We start from the raw sequence: 19,278 nt of genomic DNA on the forward strand, positions 1-19,278 counted from the left end.
CAGTTTCCAGTTACAATGTCTGACTTAATAATGGTCAAACAGATTTAACTCATTTCTTTATTTGTCCACTAGAGGGGGGTGTAATGCCAGAAACAAACCGGAGTTAGAAGTAAGTCTAGGTGGATTTACACACATTTCACACAAACAGTGTCTTCCATCAAGATATTATAAATACTGTTAAAGAATAATAAAAGTGCAAATGCAAAAAAATACACAATGTTCTTCACACAAGATACACATAATATCCGCAGATAAAAATAACTAATACAGATTCAAATAAAATTCAGCCTTTATAAAAGGCTTCAAGGGAAAAAATGTCGACTTAAAGGATTTTTTAAGTGAAAAATAATTAAACATGTCTGTTATACACTAAGAAAAAAGCTAAAGGAATATACAGATGCAAGCCCCATAATATGTCCCATTTTCACAACAAAACCAACCAGAAATCTAAATTCCTCTCACTGCAGCAACATTTGTTGGGATTTTCTTTAGAAATGATTTGTGATTACAGAAATTTGGGAAAAAGCGTTATGGACCAGATATGTCAGTTTCAAGCATTTTTTGATCCTTGAAAATTAAGACCAGATTAAAAAAAGGAAATTGGGGCAATTTCTACTCAGTATGCAGAATGAATGATCCAGGTAGGAAGTTAACAAGCTTGACTACATTTTTAACAACCTGGACAAGGAAAAGGACCAGAGATACATCAATGAGATTGTAATGCACCACCAGTAAGGCACTTTGAATAAGCAGTAAGTGGTTTTGTCATAGTGGTGAAATAAAATATTCCTTTTGTTCATTTCTAGAACATTCCCTGCCTTAACTTTGAAACGTAAGCAGTTTCTCTCTGGGAGTGAATTACTCCTCACACATTTAAAAGATAATCTATGGAGATAAATTGTGGCCATGAAGCTTGTTCAAAAGATTTTTTTATTTGAAAACACTTTTTGAAATTGAAAAAAAAATTTAACTGAAAGAATTTTGAACCTGAAAAGTTTTGATTTTTTTTTCAAATTATTATTATGATTGTTACTACAAAATTGTAATAAATCAATTTAAATAAAGTTGAGATGGACTGCGACATGTCCAGAGTGATCCCACCTCACTGCTGGAGGAAGGCACCTGCACTCTCACGACCCCACAGGGAATAAATGTGTTTGATAATGAACCCGGTGGCTGTTTGTCCTGTGCTGTCCAACATGAACCCCACAACCGGCAGCAGGTAGGCACCTGGAGATGGATTTAGAAGCTATTCAACAGCTCAGACAGAATAAAAACTGTTTTTATGTCATCTGCTAATTATTTCTGGAAGAACTTCAACAAACTTATCAAGTATAGAGCTTCCCACTTGTGTGGGTTCTCATATGCTTAGCCATGCTGCTGCTGTCACTAGAAGCTTTACCACAAACATTACAGTAGTAGGGCTTTTCACCTGTATGGGTTCTCATATGCTTAGCCAAATTGCTACAGTCGCTAAAAGCTTTCCCACAGGTTTTGCAGTGATACGGCTTCTCACCTGTGTGAGTTCTCATGTGGTTGGTCAAAGGACTCCGGTTACTGAAGGATTTACCACACACTTTACAAGAATAAGGCTTCTCGCCTGTGTGACTTCTTATGTGATCATTTAAGTATGTTTTGTCACTGTAGGCCTTCCCACAAACATCACAGGAGTAAGGTTTTTCTCCAGAATGAGTTCTCATGTGAACAGTCAAGTTACTTTGCTGGGTGAAGCCTTTCCCACAGACCAAACATGAGAAAGGCTTCTCCCCCGTGTGAGTTCTCATGTGGCTTGCCAAATGGCCGCTGGCTCTGAAAGACTTCCCACATAATTGACAGGAATGGGGCTTTTCGCCAGTGTGGGTTCTCATGTGTACAATCAAGTTAGTTTTCTGAGTGAAACCTTTCCCACAGGTCAGACATGAGAAGGGTTTTTCACCTGAGTGGGTTCTTATGTGATCAGTCAGGTAGTTAGATTTAGTAAAGCTTTTACCACAAACTTCACAAGAAAAGTTTCTGTCTATTACGATGTCGTTGTTTGGTTCTGGTTCACAAGAAGGCGTCACCATGACAGTGTCCGTCTCTTGCTTCACTCCTGGCTGGTCACCTTCCTGGAAGGCACTGCCTTCAGCTGGTTCCTTATCAATTTGTTCTGGTTCTTCCTTTTTCCCCAACATCTGCTGGAGTTCTGGCTCACCGTGAAACGTTTCCTCACAGGTGGAAGTCAGAATACATGCGTCAGTTTCCTTCTTCACATCAACCCGCTCTTCCTCCTGAATGATGCAGACTTCAATCTCTTCTTCTTTAATTAGTTGAGCTTCTGGCTCCTCCAGCTTCTCCACTGCATTGCCTTCGTTACAGTCAAGAATGGAGTTGCTTGATTGGTTGATGAGAAAGTGATCGCCAACGACCTCCCATGTGATGACAGACATGATGCTGTGGAAAACCTGCGTTAACAAGAGAGAATTAGGGCTTTTTAATGGGGTCAAAACAAATCTATGTGAGGAAAGAAAATGTGGATATTCCACATATTTGATTTACACTCTGTTCTCATTCAGTCTGTCAGTAACCCTATGGTTGGCCAATATGGCCGAAACATATAAGGATAAGCATTCATATCAGTTGATTTAGATAATTATTGATTAGTTTTTTGTTTTAAATATCTGAACTGCCAAACTGGGGCCTGACCATTCCTCTTTTAATCCCCGTTTAAACTCCACGCTGTTCATTTTTAAGCATTAGGTTGTTGTTAGGTAAAGGAAGGGTAAGTGAGTTAGTTGATGGCACCGGCCTTGCTAAGCCAGCTGTGAGAGGTTGATCGGCTAAAGTCTTTCCTCTGCCTACATCTCCCAGAGTGCTGTGCGGTTTCGGATGGATTTCATTGAATATTCTATTGATGTACTATCGTCATAAATTAAAGGCTGTTGGTTTTAACAGATAACTGAACATTTGGACATTTTTCATACAAGGTTTCTACACCAGGAAAGATCACAGAGCAAAGCCTGAACGGATCTGAACAGAACACTGGATTGGGTTGCAAGCAAACTGCTGTTTGTTTGTTCGTCTTGAGGAAACTAATATTATCACAGGAATAAAGATAAATATCAAGTCAGAAATATAAATAGCAATTATTTTTTAAGTGTGTTCTTATCCTCAAGTCTTTTACTGTCAGTTTAGCTGAAATCCCTCCAATTATTTGGTCCATTAGTTGGCTAACTGGGCAGATTAATAAATATTCTATGGACAACTGAATGGAAGGTCGGACTAAAGGATAAACATAAGGGATATATGGAAAGAAATTTCCCAAAACCCTCTCTCAGCCTCCAGCTTTTTATTTAAAGTTATTCATACCTTAAAATTCAGAAGTAAAATTCCAGAACTTTCCAGGTTGTGATGAGGAGAGCTGTTTACAAGGCACTTAACATTAATAGATACAAAATATAAATTTACTGCACATAGGTAATGTGACTGAATTTTTATTTTTTTGCATATTACAGAAGGTAATTTTCACCTGTATCCCTAAAGAGATGGTCAAAGTCTCCTAGAAGAACGAGAATAAACACTTATATTTGAAACATTTATGTGTTTTATGTAAAATGAAAACACTAAACTGTATTTGATCCTTTTCAAACTGCAGCTCCTCCATTCATTTAATGCTTTACAGGCCGCTCTTTCCTCTCCCAATATGGCGGAGACGCTGACGTGTCACAGCAGCTCGCAGCACAAGAAACTGGTAGCTAAGATTTAATGCAACAGATCGCCAAATATCGCTCTCTTACCGACTCTTGGCGTGTTTGCTCGTCCGAGAAGGACTTGAATAAATGTCCAATATTTTCAATGAAACGTCTCCTTTTGTTCCATTTATCCTTAAAGGAAACAGTTAGCTTCTCCGTTAGCTCTGCGGCTAACAGGTCTTCTTCGGGCTGCTGTTGCTGGTAAACCGGGGCAAAATCTGTGTTAAAGACAAACTAGGGAATACTATCAAAGCTTATAATGGTACATTAAATACAGAAAGTTGGAATTAAATAGCAGAAGACAGCGAAATATTGATGCAACTTATTCTTCATTATCGTTCTCCTCTTGTTTTCGTACTTCTTCTGGTGTTCATTGTAAAAACAACACGATCGTGCGCCACCTAAAGGTAGGTGGCGTGAATCAGAACTTTCAGAACGATGTGGTATGAAGAGTCTATAAAGATGGGCTGAGAATCCATCTTAAAATGAAAACTAGCCAGATGTAGCACTGACTAGCTCATTTGCAGAGAAATGTCCATTTCTGCCTATTAGGAAGAGAAACAGCCTTCAGTAAAGAAGCACAAATGAACAGAAGAGCTGCAGCTTTACACATTTTAAAGTAGGATTTTATGTTGATAGTCAGGAGTTTATTATCTACAAGGTGTAAAATGTGTTTGCTAATTTTAAAGGCTGTATGTTAAAGAATAACTCTCTTAAAATTATTTTATTTGGGGTTGAAAACTCCAAATCATTAAAAAGTGATTTTTGATGCACAAATTGTATTTCCACAAAGAATAATGAGGTCAGGAACCTTTTTAAATAATAAAGACTTCCTTTCTCCACATCATATCTGCACCGACTGCAGACCCATAACACTCAATTTTTCCTAAATGCAAAAAGAGATTTGAGAGAAATTTACGAGACTTTTAAACAACTGTGTTATTGCTGAACAATGCGGCTTAGGTTGAGGAAAAAGTTAATCAGAGATAGACTTCAAAAGGACAGCACTGCTTTCCTGTTATATCCAGACGTTATGCAAAGAGTGTCAGGATAAGAACACTTTGACGGTCAGCTGGGTATTGAGATCAATACCAAGTCACATTTGTAACTATAGATCCTCTGCAGAGTTCTGAAAACCCAGAACAGAACTCTGCAGAACCCAGATGAGATTCCCTCTTATCTCTCTGATTGTTGATCTGAGTTCATTGTTGTGAGTTTTCTGCATTTTCATCATTAATTTTTCTGGTTTAAATGTAGTTCTCTGTGTCACATAAAGAAGATCACTGCTGACACTTTTCCACATGAAAATATAAACTTCTTGGGTTCTAATAATTTAATTTTAATATTTGAACTGCTCTCTGTGATTGGCTGTCTTCAGTAAAACAACTTAATTCCAGTGGAAGTTGTCAAGTTTTCTGTTCGTTATATTGTGGTACAATAAGAGTCTAAATTTGGTTTGGGAAATTACTGATAAAAACATTAACTCAGATCAAAATGATTAAGTTGGGTTTACAACTGAATTATCAAGAAAATAATAGTCAAATAGTTCAATCTCAATTATAATGAAACAAAAACTACTAAAAGTATAAAAACAGCAGAAGTATGGATCAAAATAGAGCCAATAAAACATTGCAATAATGTCACATTTGTTTTTTCTGTTTTTATTACAGCAAATTTGAACGTTTTATTTTTCCAATAATTTTGATGTTTATGTAGTGAAGTCCTTGACTTCTTGTTGAGCTGTTTACTTTCAAACTTACACTTTTTATCTAGTGCAGTTAGTTAGTTTTCCCCCAAATGCAGCGGTTAGTAGAGCGGTTAGTAGAGCGGTTAGTAGAGCGGTTAGTAGAGCGGTTAGTACAGATCTTTGCTTTTCACGGAGAAACAACAAACATTGTTTCAAACTGGCAGCCCGGCGTCCAAAGAGTCAAAAGGTGTGTTGATTGTAAAAATGATTTAGTTTTAATGTATTTTGTGTGTTCAGATGTTTATTTGACACGGACTTAAAGCAGCATGTAAATGGAAACATTGTAAAATGATTGGTATCAGCTCTTACAGTGGTGATTAGTGGATTTCAATGCTACAATGAAAGGAATGTGCTTCTTAAGAAATTCAATCTCACAAATCCACCAGTAAAGCTTTATCCTGGTTGGGAGCAGCATGGGATATGAATGAAATGTTTTCTGGTATTTCTGCTGTTGAAGCAAATTTTTACTGCTATTTGCTGTTGCATTTTCAGCAACAGTAAATAAACTGGTGTGAACATGATGTACCTTTTGCCCTCTCTGTCCTGTTGCCAGTTAGGAAACAGGGAACTGATTTCCCTGAGCAACCAAACACACACAGTTTCTTCAGCAAATATTGTATTTCGTTATCTGGTAGAGTGGATAGTTTAGATGTTAAAAATCTGTGGGGGAGGAGGGACAGAAAAATGTGAAGAAGTTTAAAATGTAACTTTTATGATTTTTACTTCCTGATCTAAAACAGCTCTTCAACCTGACTGGAGTCTGACTGAGGATAAAACCTGACTGGCTGCAGGTGGATCAGAGCTCAAACTAGTTTCTGTTCTCAGAAAATTAAACTAACAGTCAGTGTGACAGAGAGGAGAAATGGCACAGCAGGCAGTTCATGTCTACAGAGAAACTTTCTCCTGTTCCATCTGTCTGGATCTACTGAAGGATCCGGTGACGATTCCCTGTGGACACAGTTACTGCATGAACTGTATTAAAAGCTTCTGGGATGAAAATAAGGAGAAGAAAATCTACCACTGCCCTCAGTGCAGACAGACCTTCACACCCAGGCCTGTCCTGCAGAAGAGCACCATGCTAGCAGCTTTAGTGGAGCAGCTGAAGAAGACTGGACTCCAACCAGCTCCTGCTGATCACTGCTATGCTGGACCTGAAGATGTGGCCTGTGATATCTGCACTGGGAGGAAGCTGAAAGCCCTCAGGTCCTGTCTGGTCTGTTTGGTTTCCTACTGTAGGAATCACCTCCAACCTCACCTTGATGTCCGTGGACTGAAGAAACACAACCTGGTGGAACCGTCCAAGAACCTGCAGGAGAAAATCTGCTCTAAGCATGATGAGGTGATGAAGCTGTTCTGCCGCACTGATCAGAAGTGTATCTGTCTCATCTGTTTAATGGAGGAACATAAAGACCACGACACAGTGTCAGCTGCAGCAGAAAGGACTGAGAGGCAGAGAGAGCTGGAGGAGAGACGAGGAAACATCCAGCAGAGAATCCAGGACAGAGAGAAAGATGTGAAGCTGCTTCACCAGGAGGTGGAGGCCATGAATCACTCTGCTGATAAAACAGTGGAGGACAGTGAGGAGATCTTCACTGAGCTGATCCGTCTCCTCCAGGAAAGAAGCTCTGATGTGAAGCAGCAGATCAGATCCCAGCAGGAAACTGAAGTGAGTCGAGTCAAAGATGTTCAGGAGAAGCTGGAGCAGGAGATCACTGAGCTGAAGAGGAAAGACGCTGAGCTGGAGCAGCTCTCACACACAGAGGATCACAACCAGTTTCTCCTCCACTACCCCTCACTGCCAGCACTCAGTGAGTCTAAAGGCTCATCCAGCATCAACATCCGTCCAATCAGACACTTTGAGGACGTGACAGCAGCTGTGTCAGAGCTCAGAGAGAAACTACAGGACGTCCTGAGAGACTCATGGACAAACATCTCACTGATGGTCACTGAGGTGGATGATCTACTGTCAGGACCAGAACCAACAACCAGAACTGGATTCTTAAAATATTCACGTGAAATCACTCTGGATCCAAACACAGCACACAGAAATCTGTTATTATCAGAGAGGAGGAGGAAGGCACAAAGAATGTGTCAACATCAGTCTTACTCTCAACATCCAGACAGATTCACTGGATGTTATCAGGTCCTGAGCAGAGAGAGTCTGACTGGACGATGTTACTGGGAGGTGGACTGGAGCGGCCAGCAAGTTTATGTAGGAGTCGCTTACAAGAATATCAAGAAAGCAGGATGGGGAAATGAATGTGTATTTGGACATAATGTCAATTCTTGGGTGTTGAGTTGTTCACAAAGTGGTTTTAGTTTTGGTCACAACAACATCTGGACCCTCATCTCAGGTCCAGTTTCCTCCAGAGTGGGAGTGTATCTGGACCACGCAGCAGGTCTTCTGTCCTTCTACAGCGTCTCTGAAACCACGACTCTGATCCACAGAGTCCAGACCAGATTCACTCAGCCGCTGCACGCTGGGGTTTATGTTTGTGGTTCTGTAAAGTTCTTTAAACCCAGATAGATTTCCTCTCTTCTGTCGGATTATTGATCAGGGTTCATTGATTTGATGTTTCAGCTGTTCTGCTCTTTATTTCTCTGATTTGATTGTAGTTCTCTGCTTTCCAGGAGCCATAATGGAAATCACTGCGGATGATTTCTGTCTCTAATATTTAATATTTATGATATATTTGCTGTCTAACTTCCTCTGTTCTGCTGAACAAATGTTGTTCTTGTTTAGATCAGTTGAGATTGAAGTGAAATGAAGTTGCTCTATAATTTATTGTGATTCAAAGAAGAGAACTGAAACTAACATTAAAAATAAAATTGATTGTTTTATCCAAACGTTCATCACAGTGTTTTTTTTTTAAGTGAACTTTGCTGCTGAACTCACCAGCTGACTCTCTTTACCCAACTTTTCAGAAAGACAACAACCTCAAAACATGGCAGAGGCAGCCATAGCTGCACTTCTAGTGTTAGCTTTTCACTCGACTCTCCGCTGCAGACCGCAGTACCAGACCGTTAACAGGCATGTTAACCATGGAGAGAGGCTTTTGGGTCAAAACGGGTAATACAATTAATCTGCATTATGTAATACTAACACTTTAAACTTTTTAGATTAATTTCATGCGCTAACCTTTTAACACCGACAGTTTTAACCAGCTCGTCCCTTTCACTCTCAGCCTTTAAGCTGCCTGTTTACCCTGTTTTGATTTCTGTCGTGTTCTAAACTATGGAGAGAAAAACAGCAGAGAAAGCAAAAAAAAAAAAATAAATAACGGTGGAAATAACAGCAAATAATGCAAATTGTACAATAGTACAAGAAGAAAGTAAGGAAAATAAACACAGACAATCAATTGAAAGTTTTATGATCAGGAAGAGACAGTTGAAGACATTATGGCAAGAAATACGATACCTTGAAAAGATTGAAATGAGAAATGTATATTAGGAGATTACAATATTACAGGTACTTCAGTGTACTTTTACTTAGATGTCAGAATCCAATGTCCACACTCCCTACCAGCTGGTGGCAGCAGTGGAGCACTTTTAGGTTGTTTGCTGGACGAGAATAATTAGAAGACGAAGCAATGAACGAATGGGGCTTCGTTCAACCCCAACAGCTAAAAGAAAGAAGATGAGGAAATAAAGTTTGAGTTCTTCGCTTTTTATTAAAACAGTCATATCGCCTTCTTAGCTTTGTTAATATTTGAAACAGGCCTTTAACACCTAGTTTCCTCTAGTTTTAGGAGCAACAGCTGCCTGATAGAGTTAGTTAGCCTCAAAGCTAGCGGACAAGCTAACACTATAATCAAGAAGCAAACAGTTTAGTTTTAGAGAAAAGGGGACAAAACCGACTGTTAACGGATATTAACTGGGCTCTGCACTGCTAGCATCTCCTTCTCCGAGGAACACGAACGAGATTTTCACGGTAAGAGAGCAATATTTGACGTGCTGGGACAGTAAATGTTAGCTATCTTCTGGAAGGAGACGTTGCCTTTCCGCCATATTGGGAGTGGAAACAGCGGCCAGTAAAAACAGAAAGAAACGCAACAGCATACAACAAACAGTAAACAAACTCATACAAAATACACATATATAAATAGTTTTGAGAGCCTAATTGTTGATGGAGTCTGATATTGATTGTATATAGCTCCACAGCTTTAAGAAAGAGAAGAAAGTATTAAAAACTAATTGAAAATGTGTTTAGCCCAGTTCAAATAACAAAAAGAGCACTAACCTGCAGATGACAAAACTTTCACCACTGTTAGTACTTTTACATTAACAAAATGTGGACAAAAAATCAGCTATTTTTTCAGTATTCCAGTAATCAAATGAAACAAAATTGCAGGTTCTGCCATTTAAAAATATTGAAATTGCATTAAAATATAAACAATCTGATCTTTTTTAGTAGGAAAATAAACACTGCCTAAATTTCAATAAGGCAGCATTCCTTTAGTGAACACTGGAGCATTTGCAGCAAATGAAGCATCTGCAGCTAAATAAATACTTCTAACAACAACATGTGAAAAGCTCAGGCCTTTCTGCTGGACTGAGCGTCCAGGACAGTGAAGGGCTGATCTGGTGATACTGGTTTCCACTAATACTTGGATAGAAAAAGTTCAATAGGAGAATTTTTAAATTCTTCTTCTTATTATTATTTTTAAGAAATGTGATGCAGGTTAAACTACCACCTGAGAGATTCTGGGTAGAACAGAATTAGACTGTAACTTTTTTTCTATACAGTTTTAGTTTCATTACAGATCTGTGTTGTTTCTCAGCAAATGGTCTTCTTTTGAGTCTATATTTTGTTAGCAGTTATTTGATTACTAAATTAGCTGATGATTATTTAGTTTTTCACAACTAATCTGCTTTAACTGTTTCAGGCCTAAATGTCAGAGCAGAGATTTAATCAAGCTTTTGAATCTACAGCAATTAATCCTGAGCAAGCAACTCCAAATATTTCAGATTTATTTAAAATCTTCTAGTTAAAGTTCTGCTTCTGTTCTTCTCTGCATCAGGTCTTCCACTCCACCATGTCCACTTTTACTTGGGAGGTTGTTGCTGATCGGTTTCTCGTTCACCAAGAGATAAACTCCAGTTCAAACGCTCAAAAAATTAAAGTGGAACAGGAGGAACCGGAACCTCGACCAGTCAAAGAAGAACAGGTTGAACTCTGCGTCTCCCCGGAGGAAGAGCTGCTTGTAATGAAGGTGGAGACGGACTCCTTCACAGTGACCCCTGCTGGTGACGACATGATAAAGGAGGAACGTGAGTCTGTAAGGGTTAAAGAGGACGAAGAGCAGCTTGCAGTGAAGCTGGAGACAGAGACTGTCATGGTGACTCCTCCTAGTAAACCAGAACCAAACCAAGACTTACTCCTCTCTGCAAGCGTTTATGAAAACGAGAGCCAACTTCAACGAGGAAGCAATCAGAAAAACGCAAATGAAGTGAAAAAACTGACGTCACGGAAGAAAAAGTCTTTCTCCTGTGAAATATGTGGTGACAGTTTCACTCAGTTTCGATACCTGACTGTTCACCTGAGGACTCACAAAGATGGAAAACCTTTCCAGTGTGCCACCTGCGGAAAAGGTTTCACCAAGCAGAGCAACTTGACTGCCCACAGGACAATTCATACAGGGGAGAAACCCTTTCCCTGTGAACTGTGCGATAAATCTTTCAGGACCAACGGTCAGTGGGCCAGCCACACCAGAACTCACATAGGGGAGAAGACCTTTCCATGCCCGACTTGTGGAAAATGTTTTACCCATAAAAACACACTCAACAGGCACGTGCAGATTCACTCAAGTGGGAAATCTTTGTCATGTCTAACATGTGGAAAACTTTTTGCCAGAAAGACTACCTTGAATGTTCACGAGAGGAGTCACACAGGCGAGAAGCCATATATCTGTAAAGTCTGCGGCAGTTCTTTCAATTATAGCTGGCATTTGTCTAATCATGAAATGATTCACACAGGGGAGAAGCCGTTCTCATGCGTGACCTGTGGAAAGAATTTCAGGGAGAAAGGAAGTTTAAAAACACACATCAGAGTTCATACGGGTGAAAGACCTTTTGTGTGTCGCGTTTGTGGAAAAGGTTTTGCTCAGAAGTATAATCTGACGGTTCACATGAGGACTCACACAGGAGAGAAGCCGTATTCTTGCAAAGCATGTGGGAAATGTTTCAGTGACAACAGTCATTTCAGGCAACACATAAGGTCTCGAAAAGATGAAAAACATCTTGGTTGATGGAAAATCAATCCATCAAGCAATGATCTCTAGAAACCCAGCAGGGGGCTCAAAGGTTGACATTTTTACCAATCATGCTAAAGTTTTACTGACATTGGAATCTTAAAATGCAAAGTGTTAGGATTGTATGATGGAATATAAAAGGAAAAACAGATATTACGAGAATAAGATTGGAATTGCACAATAAAGTTGCAATAATATGAGAACAGCCATAAGAGTAGAGTGATTTTATTCAGATTTTATTCAGATTACCAGAATGAGGTTGTATTTTAGGGGAGTGAAGTAGGAAAGTGTTAGGAATGTACGATGCAACAGCAGTAATTTTATTAGAATTCCTTCCTGAAAAGTGACTAAAATGAGGAATGTCTTGTAAAGTTAAACTTTGGTATCAGTTTTATAAAAATGAAATACTTGATTTTTAAGCATTATTGTCAGTAGATTGAATAATCATGCAAATGACTGAGTTTATTTCAGAGAAAGAATCACATGGACTTGCTGAGTTGATCTTGTCAGGTCTTCATCATTTTACTGTCATTAAAGCAAATATTTCCCGTAATATTCAATATCCTCTTTATTTAACAGATATGATGATCTTATTCTTGTAATTTCAAAAGAGAAAATCAGACCCTGACCTTTAAGGTCTTCTGAACTTCCTACTCAAAGAAAGTTATTGCCAGTCAGTAAGGGGATTGTCTCTGGGCAGCGATAAATTAGTTTAGGATTCAGATATCGATTTATTTTATTGGTTTGATGTGTTTTCAAATTGCTAAGTCCTGTTTTTCCTTCTGAATATTCAACCATTTCATTGCTTGATTATCTTTTCTAATGGACGGTTTCAAAGCAGAGTACTGAGTTTGTTGTGCAGAGCTGGTTAAATGGATAGATTAAGGATCCAACTACCAATTATTTTAATAGGAAACGAATCTATTGATTATTTTGTCTTTTTTAGAATCTCCATCACTTTATGTGGCTGAAAATCACTTATGTCGCTTGTAAAAATGTTTTTACTCTACAACTCTCACTGTTGTTCTAGTTTAGACACCATGACACCACTTCTCTTTGCAAAGAAAATAAAATGTGAATTTAAACTTTAACTGACTTTATTTTAAACAAAAAATATATATTTACATCTGATTGGTAGCAGTGAGCTGAATTATTTTCACAACTTATAACTGATCTTTGCTTTAAAACATATACTGATTAAATGAGTAAATAAAAAACTTTTTTCCCAAGCCATCTTCAAAACACTAGTTTCCCCCAAACAGTTAGTACTTCCTACATCGCTCCAGTGCTGCATGTTTAAAAATCCATATTTGCTACTTTTACTTTGTTTAAATTGACTTATTAGCAAAAACAAACAAATGAGTTGCTAATCTTTTGTTTAAACTTAACTCACCCTGCAGAAACGGCTGCAGGTGATTTCATGCCTTGCTGTCTGTTGCAACGTCTTCATTTGTTTCCCTGATTGATTCCTTATTAGATTTTACACTGATGTTCTACCAAATCCCATCCTGAACTGTGACTTTGCTGCATTGTTGTTTTCTATTATTTTACTATTATAAAAGAGTTTCTAAGTTTATTTCTTTTGTGTAGTCATCAGGTTGCATGTTGATAACTTTGAGTTTGGCTCAATATTTTGACTTTAAGGTTAAATATTGTGTTAATAAAGTCCTATGCTTTGGAGGAAAGTTCTCTGTGCTGATTCTGTGTATGTATGATGTGATGCATCAGGTGCAACAAATAGAAACTATTCCTGGAGAACCACAGCCAGACAAATGAAGAACAGAAGGACAGGAATGCTTTTCCCAATAAAATGATGACCTTGTGAATGAAACAATCTAGAAATTCTGAATTTCAACAAAAGATATACATGTCCAGTTTGGATTTTGAAGTACTGGGGTTTTATGTTTACTTTTTAAAAGCAAACATCATTGTGACGTGGCACCAAGATGGTTCTGTAGCTGTGCAGAACCTCATGGATCCTTTTGCAGAACTGCTTCTGTTCTGAGAGGCTAAAAATGTTTAAAACACACACGGCTCTTCTTCTATGGTCCAAAAGCTTCTTCTCTTAGTGACTTTCTTCATCCTGCATTCTGTTTACTGTGCTCAGGCACAGGAAGTAACTAAATCATCAGATGTTTTCTGTCTCCAACTTTCAGAACAAGCAACTCGATAAATAAATTTGAAAGAGCAACGAGTAACTTATATACTTGAATTTGCTTACAAATATGCAAAATTATCTAAAGAAGTTTGAAGTGAAGCAACATCGTTGATCATTCTTAGTCTATAATATGTATTTAAGTCAGAAAATGAATAGAAAAATACCTTGAAGTGAAGTGATTTTAAAACATTAGATCCCAGCAGACTAACAAGCCACTTTAGTGCTTTTAGTGATAAAATGCGATGAAATTAAAATATTTCAATGACGCCTTAATCTAAACCTCATTTCTACCAAAAGGTAAAGATCCTTTACACAATTAAAGCAACTATTGCTGTTATTTTTAGGTTTTTTTTATTCTTAGTATTATGTTGCTTAGAAGGTGTTGAATATGACTGTGGTGACCATTTTATTTCACTATAAGTTACATTATTTTTTACAAATGTAGGGTATGTGAGGTTGTACTTTAATGCACCAGCGGTGATGACACTGTGCAGCAGGGCAGAGCATGTTGGGAAACATCCTCACAGAGAAAACGCGATAATGTCTCTCCAAGCTGGGTTACTACGAACAACTTAGAGGCGGAAAAGCTCCGTGCTCTTCATTTAACGACCGCTTAAAACGATATTCCACCCCGGGCTTCGATAGTAGTTACAGCTTGCCATTAACGCCGATTCCTTTCCGTTTTGTCAACAGTAAGAGCCTGAGGGAAACCCGTTAGCCTCTGAGCTAACCGAGAAGCTAACTCCCCGAGGGACAGAAGCAACCAGTTTCATTGAAGCCAAAAACACGAACATGTCTTAAAAACAGACAAACTGGAGATTTAGTGGATCCTGGGATGTTTAATGAGTTTCTCGTTTAAGTGGAAAACAAGTTTGATCGGTAAGAGGAGCTTGTCTTTTCAACTACAGGAATAAGTGCTAGCTTGCCTGTCTGCTATATTGGTGGAGCTGCAGCAACATGTCAGCGTGGCCGCCATGTTGGTAGAGGCAACTTCAGCTAAAGAAGTATTTAAGTTACCGGAGCCGCGGTTTTATTGGGACTAAAGGGAGTTTGTTTGCATTTTTAGTAAACTGTTATAAACCCAAAGCAGAATATATTACGTTGCTGTAAATCGTTAAACACAAAGAAAATAAATATTAACTTCTTAGTCCCTGAAGTTACATCTATTTGAAAAAAATAATTTCATATTTGTCACTTAAGGAATAAAATAGACTTTTTAATCCCAGTGTGGTGGGTGAATGTTGATTGAATTTTCTTTTGTTGTTGATGCTGCTATTGCTGAAACAATACTTAGCTTTTTCATCATTACAGTGTTTTAAATACATGTCCATGAGCTCCAGTCCACCTTTTGCATCATGAAATCATTATTACAAATTAAGTTCTTCTACGCTTTAAATGTCATCATCATTAGACCAAATCCTGTGATTTGGGATGAAAACCAGAAGTGTTGCCTCCCCAAATGGACAAATATGCAAATTAAAGGAAGAAAATTAACACTGTGCTTCATGAAATAGTTATGAAATGTTTCCTTGCAAAATTAAGAGGATTGTTTTAAAATTGAGAATAAAGTCATAATTCTAGAATAAACTAATACTACTGGAAGAAAAAAGTAGTAATTTAATAAGTTCTGCATGATTTAGATCTGGATCACGGATTGAAACTTTTATTTGTTCTTTAAAATTAGATTTTCTTCTAATTTTACCACATTTTATGTTAATATTCCAAATTTATTCTGCTAATATTATGACTTTATTTTCACATTGTTTAAACTTTATTCTTGTAATTAAAAAACAAAATTCTTTAGTCTGGCCCTAATTTGGGAAATAGTGACGTTAAAAACTAAGTTAACAGTTTTGACATAAATAATCTGGTTTGATCAACATTTTAAAAAGTTTTCTCAAGAAGCAAACATGAAAAGAAACTGAAATCTTGCAACTGAATACATCAGACTTTACTATTTTAATTTTTCAAAAGTTTTTAAATGATTTTAAATAATCTTTATGCTCTTTACCATTTGCTGTGTAAATATTAACTCATATTTTTTCAGATGTAATTTGTAGTTTTGATGTTTTCTGATTGATTTTAAAAGCAATTTTTAAACATTTTGATCAAATCTATAAAGGAAAACATTTAGCATTTTTAGCAATCTTAACATTAAACATCTTCTATTTTTTCCTGCAGGCTGATCAAATCCCATTTCCAACATTTCGACGGACTAAATGTCAAGTAATGAAGGAGGAGCAGTCGGAACCAGAATCCCAGCCGATGGCGACGAAGAACAGGGATCCAGAACCTCAGTCAGTCAAAGAAGAAGCGGGAGAGTTTCGCCTCCATCAGGATGAAGAGAAGCTTTTAATTAAGCAGGAGGTAGAAACGGTTTTGGTGACTTCTGTCCATGAGGACGTCGTCAACAATGTACCGCAACTGGAGCAGATGAGGGAGACTGGTAAGCAGGTTAAAGAGGAACCAGAACCGGTGCTGATTAAGGAGGAACAGGAGGACCAGGATGAAAAGTGGCTTGTTGTGAAGCAAGAGATTAAAGAAGAGAATCAACCAGAACCAAACAAAACCAAACTTTTCTCTGAAAACTCTCCTGATGGTGAGAACCATCAACAAGGAAGCAACCTGAAAGCCTTGGGATCAAATAGAGATAAAGAGCCAAAGCCGAGAAAGAAACGGTATAAAAAGAACCTGCCTTCCTGTGAAACATGCGGCCAAACGTTCACTCAACTTCGATACCTGACGGCTCACCTGAGGACTCACAAAGACGGGAAGCCTTTCCAGTGTGCGACCTGCGGAAAAGGTTTCAACAAGCAGAATAACTTGACCGTCCACATGAGAATTCACACAGGAGAGAAACCCTACCCTTGTGAACTGTGTGATAAATCCTTCAGAACCACCAGTCAGTGGGCCAGCCACACAAAAATCCACATCGCTGGGAATCCTTTCCGATGCGAGACCTGTGGGAAAACCTTCACCAAGCAAAACAACCTAACTAAACACGAAAGGGTTCATACGGGCGAGAAGCCCTATCCATGTGAACTGTGTGATAAATCCTTCAGAACCACCAGCCAGTGGGCCAGCCACACAAGAACCCACACAGGCGAGAAGCCCTGTTCCTGCTCAACTTGTGGGAAAGGTTTCTCCAGACGCTACGATTTGAACGTCCACATGAGAACGCACACGGGTGAGAAGCCTTTCTCGTGTCATATTTGCGGGGAACGTTTCATCAGGAAGATCACCTTCAACTTTCACGTGAGAGCTCACACAAAGGGGAAGCCCTTTGCCTGCAAGGTCTGTGACTCGTCTTTTAACTACAGCTACGATCTGGCTCGTCACATGAGGATTCACACAGGCGAGAAGCCATTCCCGTGCCTGACCTGTGGGAAAACCTTCAGGGAGCGAGGAAGTCTGAACGGACACATCCGAATTCACACGGGCGAGAAGCCCCATGTCTGCTTGGACTGTGGGAAAAGTTTTGCTCGAAAGCACAACTTGACTATTCACATGAGAACCCACACAGGCGAGAAGCCATATTCCTGTGATATATGTGGAAGGTCTTTCACTGACAACACTATCCTGCTCAATCATGTCAGAACCCACTCGGGTGAAAAGTCTTTCTCATGTCCATATTGTGGTAAAAGTTTCACCAAGAAATACACATTAACTGTCCACATGAGGACTCACACAGGCGAGAAACCGTTTTCCTGCGAGTCGTGTGGAGAGGCCTTTATTTCCAGAGGCAAACTGACTAAACATGTGTGTTAAATGAGCCTCCAGTTGGTTTTACTTGCATTAGTTTTACCCTTTTTGTTTACTTAAAAATGGGTCAAATCTGATCTGTTATGACTGAACCTGTCTGGATTTGGAGTAACAGCACCACCTACTGGACAAATAATCTTATTGTTATTGTTTATTGTTCAGGAATTGATTAGTTGAAGAAAGAAAACGGATTATGGAGAAACATCAGATTTTTCTCCAGACTTTTTCTTGTCTTCAGTTTTCTAAAAAGCAAAAATCTTATTAATGCTTAATAAAAGTACTTATATTGGTTTAAAATAAATAATAATTATCTTTGATTTACCCATCAGTACTTTGATTTTGGAATGACTGAGTGCACTTGTACAATGAAGCAAAAAAAAATAAAAAATTTTGGACTTCAGTCAAATTCAAATCCAGGTTAAAATGACAATAAATTAAAAGTATTTCTGCTCATTTTTATGAACAAAATAAGGTACCAAATTTCACAAGCTACATTTTAGAGTTTGTGGTTGATATGAGAGGCTTGGCAGAAACTCCGGGTTTATAACTAAAGGTACAGTTACATTCAGTAAAGTGGAAAATACGCCCCAGTGAGGCTCATCTGTCAGAATTAAACAGAACATTTAAGTTTAATGTTAAGTTAAAATTTAGTAAGTGAAAAATCATAACAGGAAAAAAACGTGTTCATGGATTTGTCTGAATATTTAATCTGCATAGTGTTTGACGTGGTGTTCCTGAAATGAATGTATTTTTCTTTAATATTCTGATTTATTAAATCAGACTGTATTTTTTATTCAACAGCTCAGAATGTAATAAATATAATCTATATTAAGTGAACTTTAAACTCCATGCTGTTCTGAAACGTTTATTTTCTCCCACCGTTTGATTTAATTACTCCAAATAAAATCATAAAGCCTTTTTCTTTAAAAGCCTCATTAACAGTTAACTTCTGATAAATCATCAGTTTGGAAAATATGTTTAAGTAAATTTATTATTTCAATCATTAATCTGTTTTTAATCATTAATCACACTTTATATTTTTTTCTGTTTTATTACAAAACAGTGTAAGTGTGACTAACATTAATACAAGTTATCTCCCTGTAAATGTGTGATTCTCTTGTTTCTGTTGCATCTGTAATCAGTTATGAGACTAACTGAAATATTTTATACACTAATATTAAATAATGTACTTTAACAACCCCTATAACATCCTTGCAATTGTTTTGGACTCTATGATCTTCTGACTCTTAACTCATTTTTGACTGCTACTTTTCTTTTCTTCATTTTTTGTCATTTTTTTATTAACCAAGCACTTCTCCCTTATTTAACAAAATATTTTTTATTTATTTAGGCTAACTTTGCATAAGACAATGGAAAAACAACATTTATTTAAGGAGGCGCATGATTTTAATCATTATTTTTTACTTTTCCAGCACTTTTTAAACTTCCCCTGACAGATCATCGCTTTAGGATGAGCGTTATCATGTAATAATGTTCTGATCTGCTGATTATTGGTTTGTTAAAGTGAATGTGAAGAAGACATGTCAAATTAAAGTTGAGAAAGATTCGTAATGATGGTTGAAAATGTTTTTTGTTTGAATGCTAAATTATGTAACACAAGTATAAAAT

General features: G+C 37.8%; 4 protein-coding genes across 4 annotated transcripts; 3 read left to right on the forward strand and 1 right to left on the reverse strand.

Moving 5' to 3' along the window:
* Positions 1 to 43: 43 nt before the first annotated feature.
* On the reverse strand, positions 44 to 4,108 carry LOC122838102 (gastrula zinc finger protein XlCGF8.2DB-like). Its single transcript, XM_044128490.1, has 2 exons — positions 3,777 to 4,108; positions 44 to 2,444 (listed from the first exon to the last, which is right to left on the reverse strand). Exon 2 carries the CDS (start codon positions 2,427 to 2,429, stop codon positions 1,329 to 1,331), a length of 1,101 nt encoding a protein of 366 aa, XP_043984425.1. The 5' UTR covers positions 2,430 to 2,444; positions 3,777 to 4,108; the 3' UTR covers positions 44 to 1,328.
* A 1,443-nt stretch (positions 4,109 to 5,551) lies between these two features.
* LOC122838074 (tripartite motif-containing protein 16-like) lies at positions 5,552 to 8,329 on the forward strand. Its single transcript, XM_044128444.1, has 2 exons — positions 5,552 to 5,665; positions 6,219 to 8,329. The coding sequence occupies exon 2, from the start codon at positions 6,341 to 6,343 to the stop codon at positions 8,003 to 8,005; it is 1,665 nt and encodes a 554-aa protein (XP_043984379.1). The 5' UTR covers positions 5,552 to 5,665; positions 6,219 to 6,340; the 3' UTR covers positions 8,006 to 8,329.
* Positions 8,330 to 9,018: 689 nt separating this feature from the next.
* Positions 9,019 to 13,414, forward strand: LOC122838094 (oocyte zinc finger protein XlCOF6.1-like). The gene is made up of 2 exons (XM_044128478.1): positions 9,019 to 9,409; positions 10,500 to 13,414. Exon 2 carries the CDS (start codon positions 10,515 to 10,517, stop codon positions 11,724 to 11,726), a length of 1,212 nt encoding a protein of 403 aa, XP_043984413.1. The 5' UTR covers positions 9,019 to 9,409; positions 10,500 to 10,514; the 3' UTR covers positions 11,727 to 13,414.
* Positions 13,415 to 14,379: 965 nt separating this feature from the next.
* On the forward strand, positions 14,380 to 19,203 carry LOC122838078 (gastrula zinc finger protein XlCGF26.1-like). The gene is made up of 2 exons (XM_044128449.1): positions 14,380 to 14,766; positions 16,069 to 19,203. The coding sequence occupies exon 2, from the start codon at positions 16,117 to 16,119 to the stop codon at positions 17,653 to 17,655; it is 1,539 nt and encodes a 512-aa protein (XP_043984384.1). The 5' UTR covers positions 14,380 to 14,766; positions 16,069 to 16,116; the 3' UTR covers positions 17,656 to 19,203.
* The last annotated feature ends 75 nt before the right edge of the window (positions 19,204 to 19,278 follow it).

This window comes from Gambusia affinis, linkage group LG10 (assembly GCF_019740435.1).
Source record: "Gambusia affinis linkage group LG10, SWU_Gaff_1.0, whole genome shotgun sequence".
Lineage (NCBI taxonomy): Eukaryota > Metazoa > Chordata > Actinopteri > Cyprinodontiformes > Poeciliidae > Gambusia > Gambusia affinis.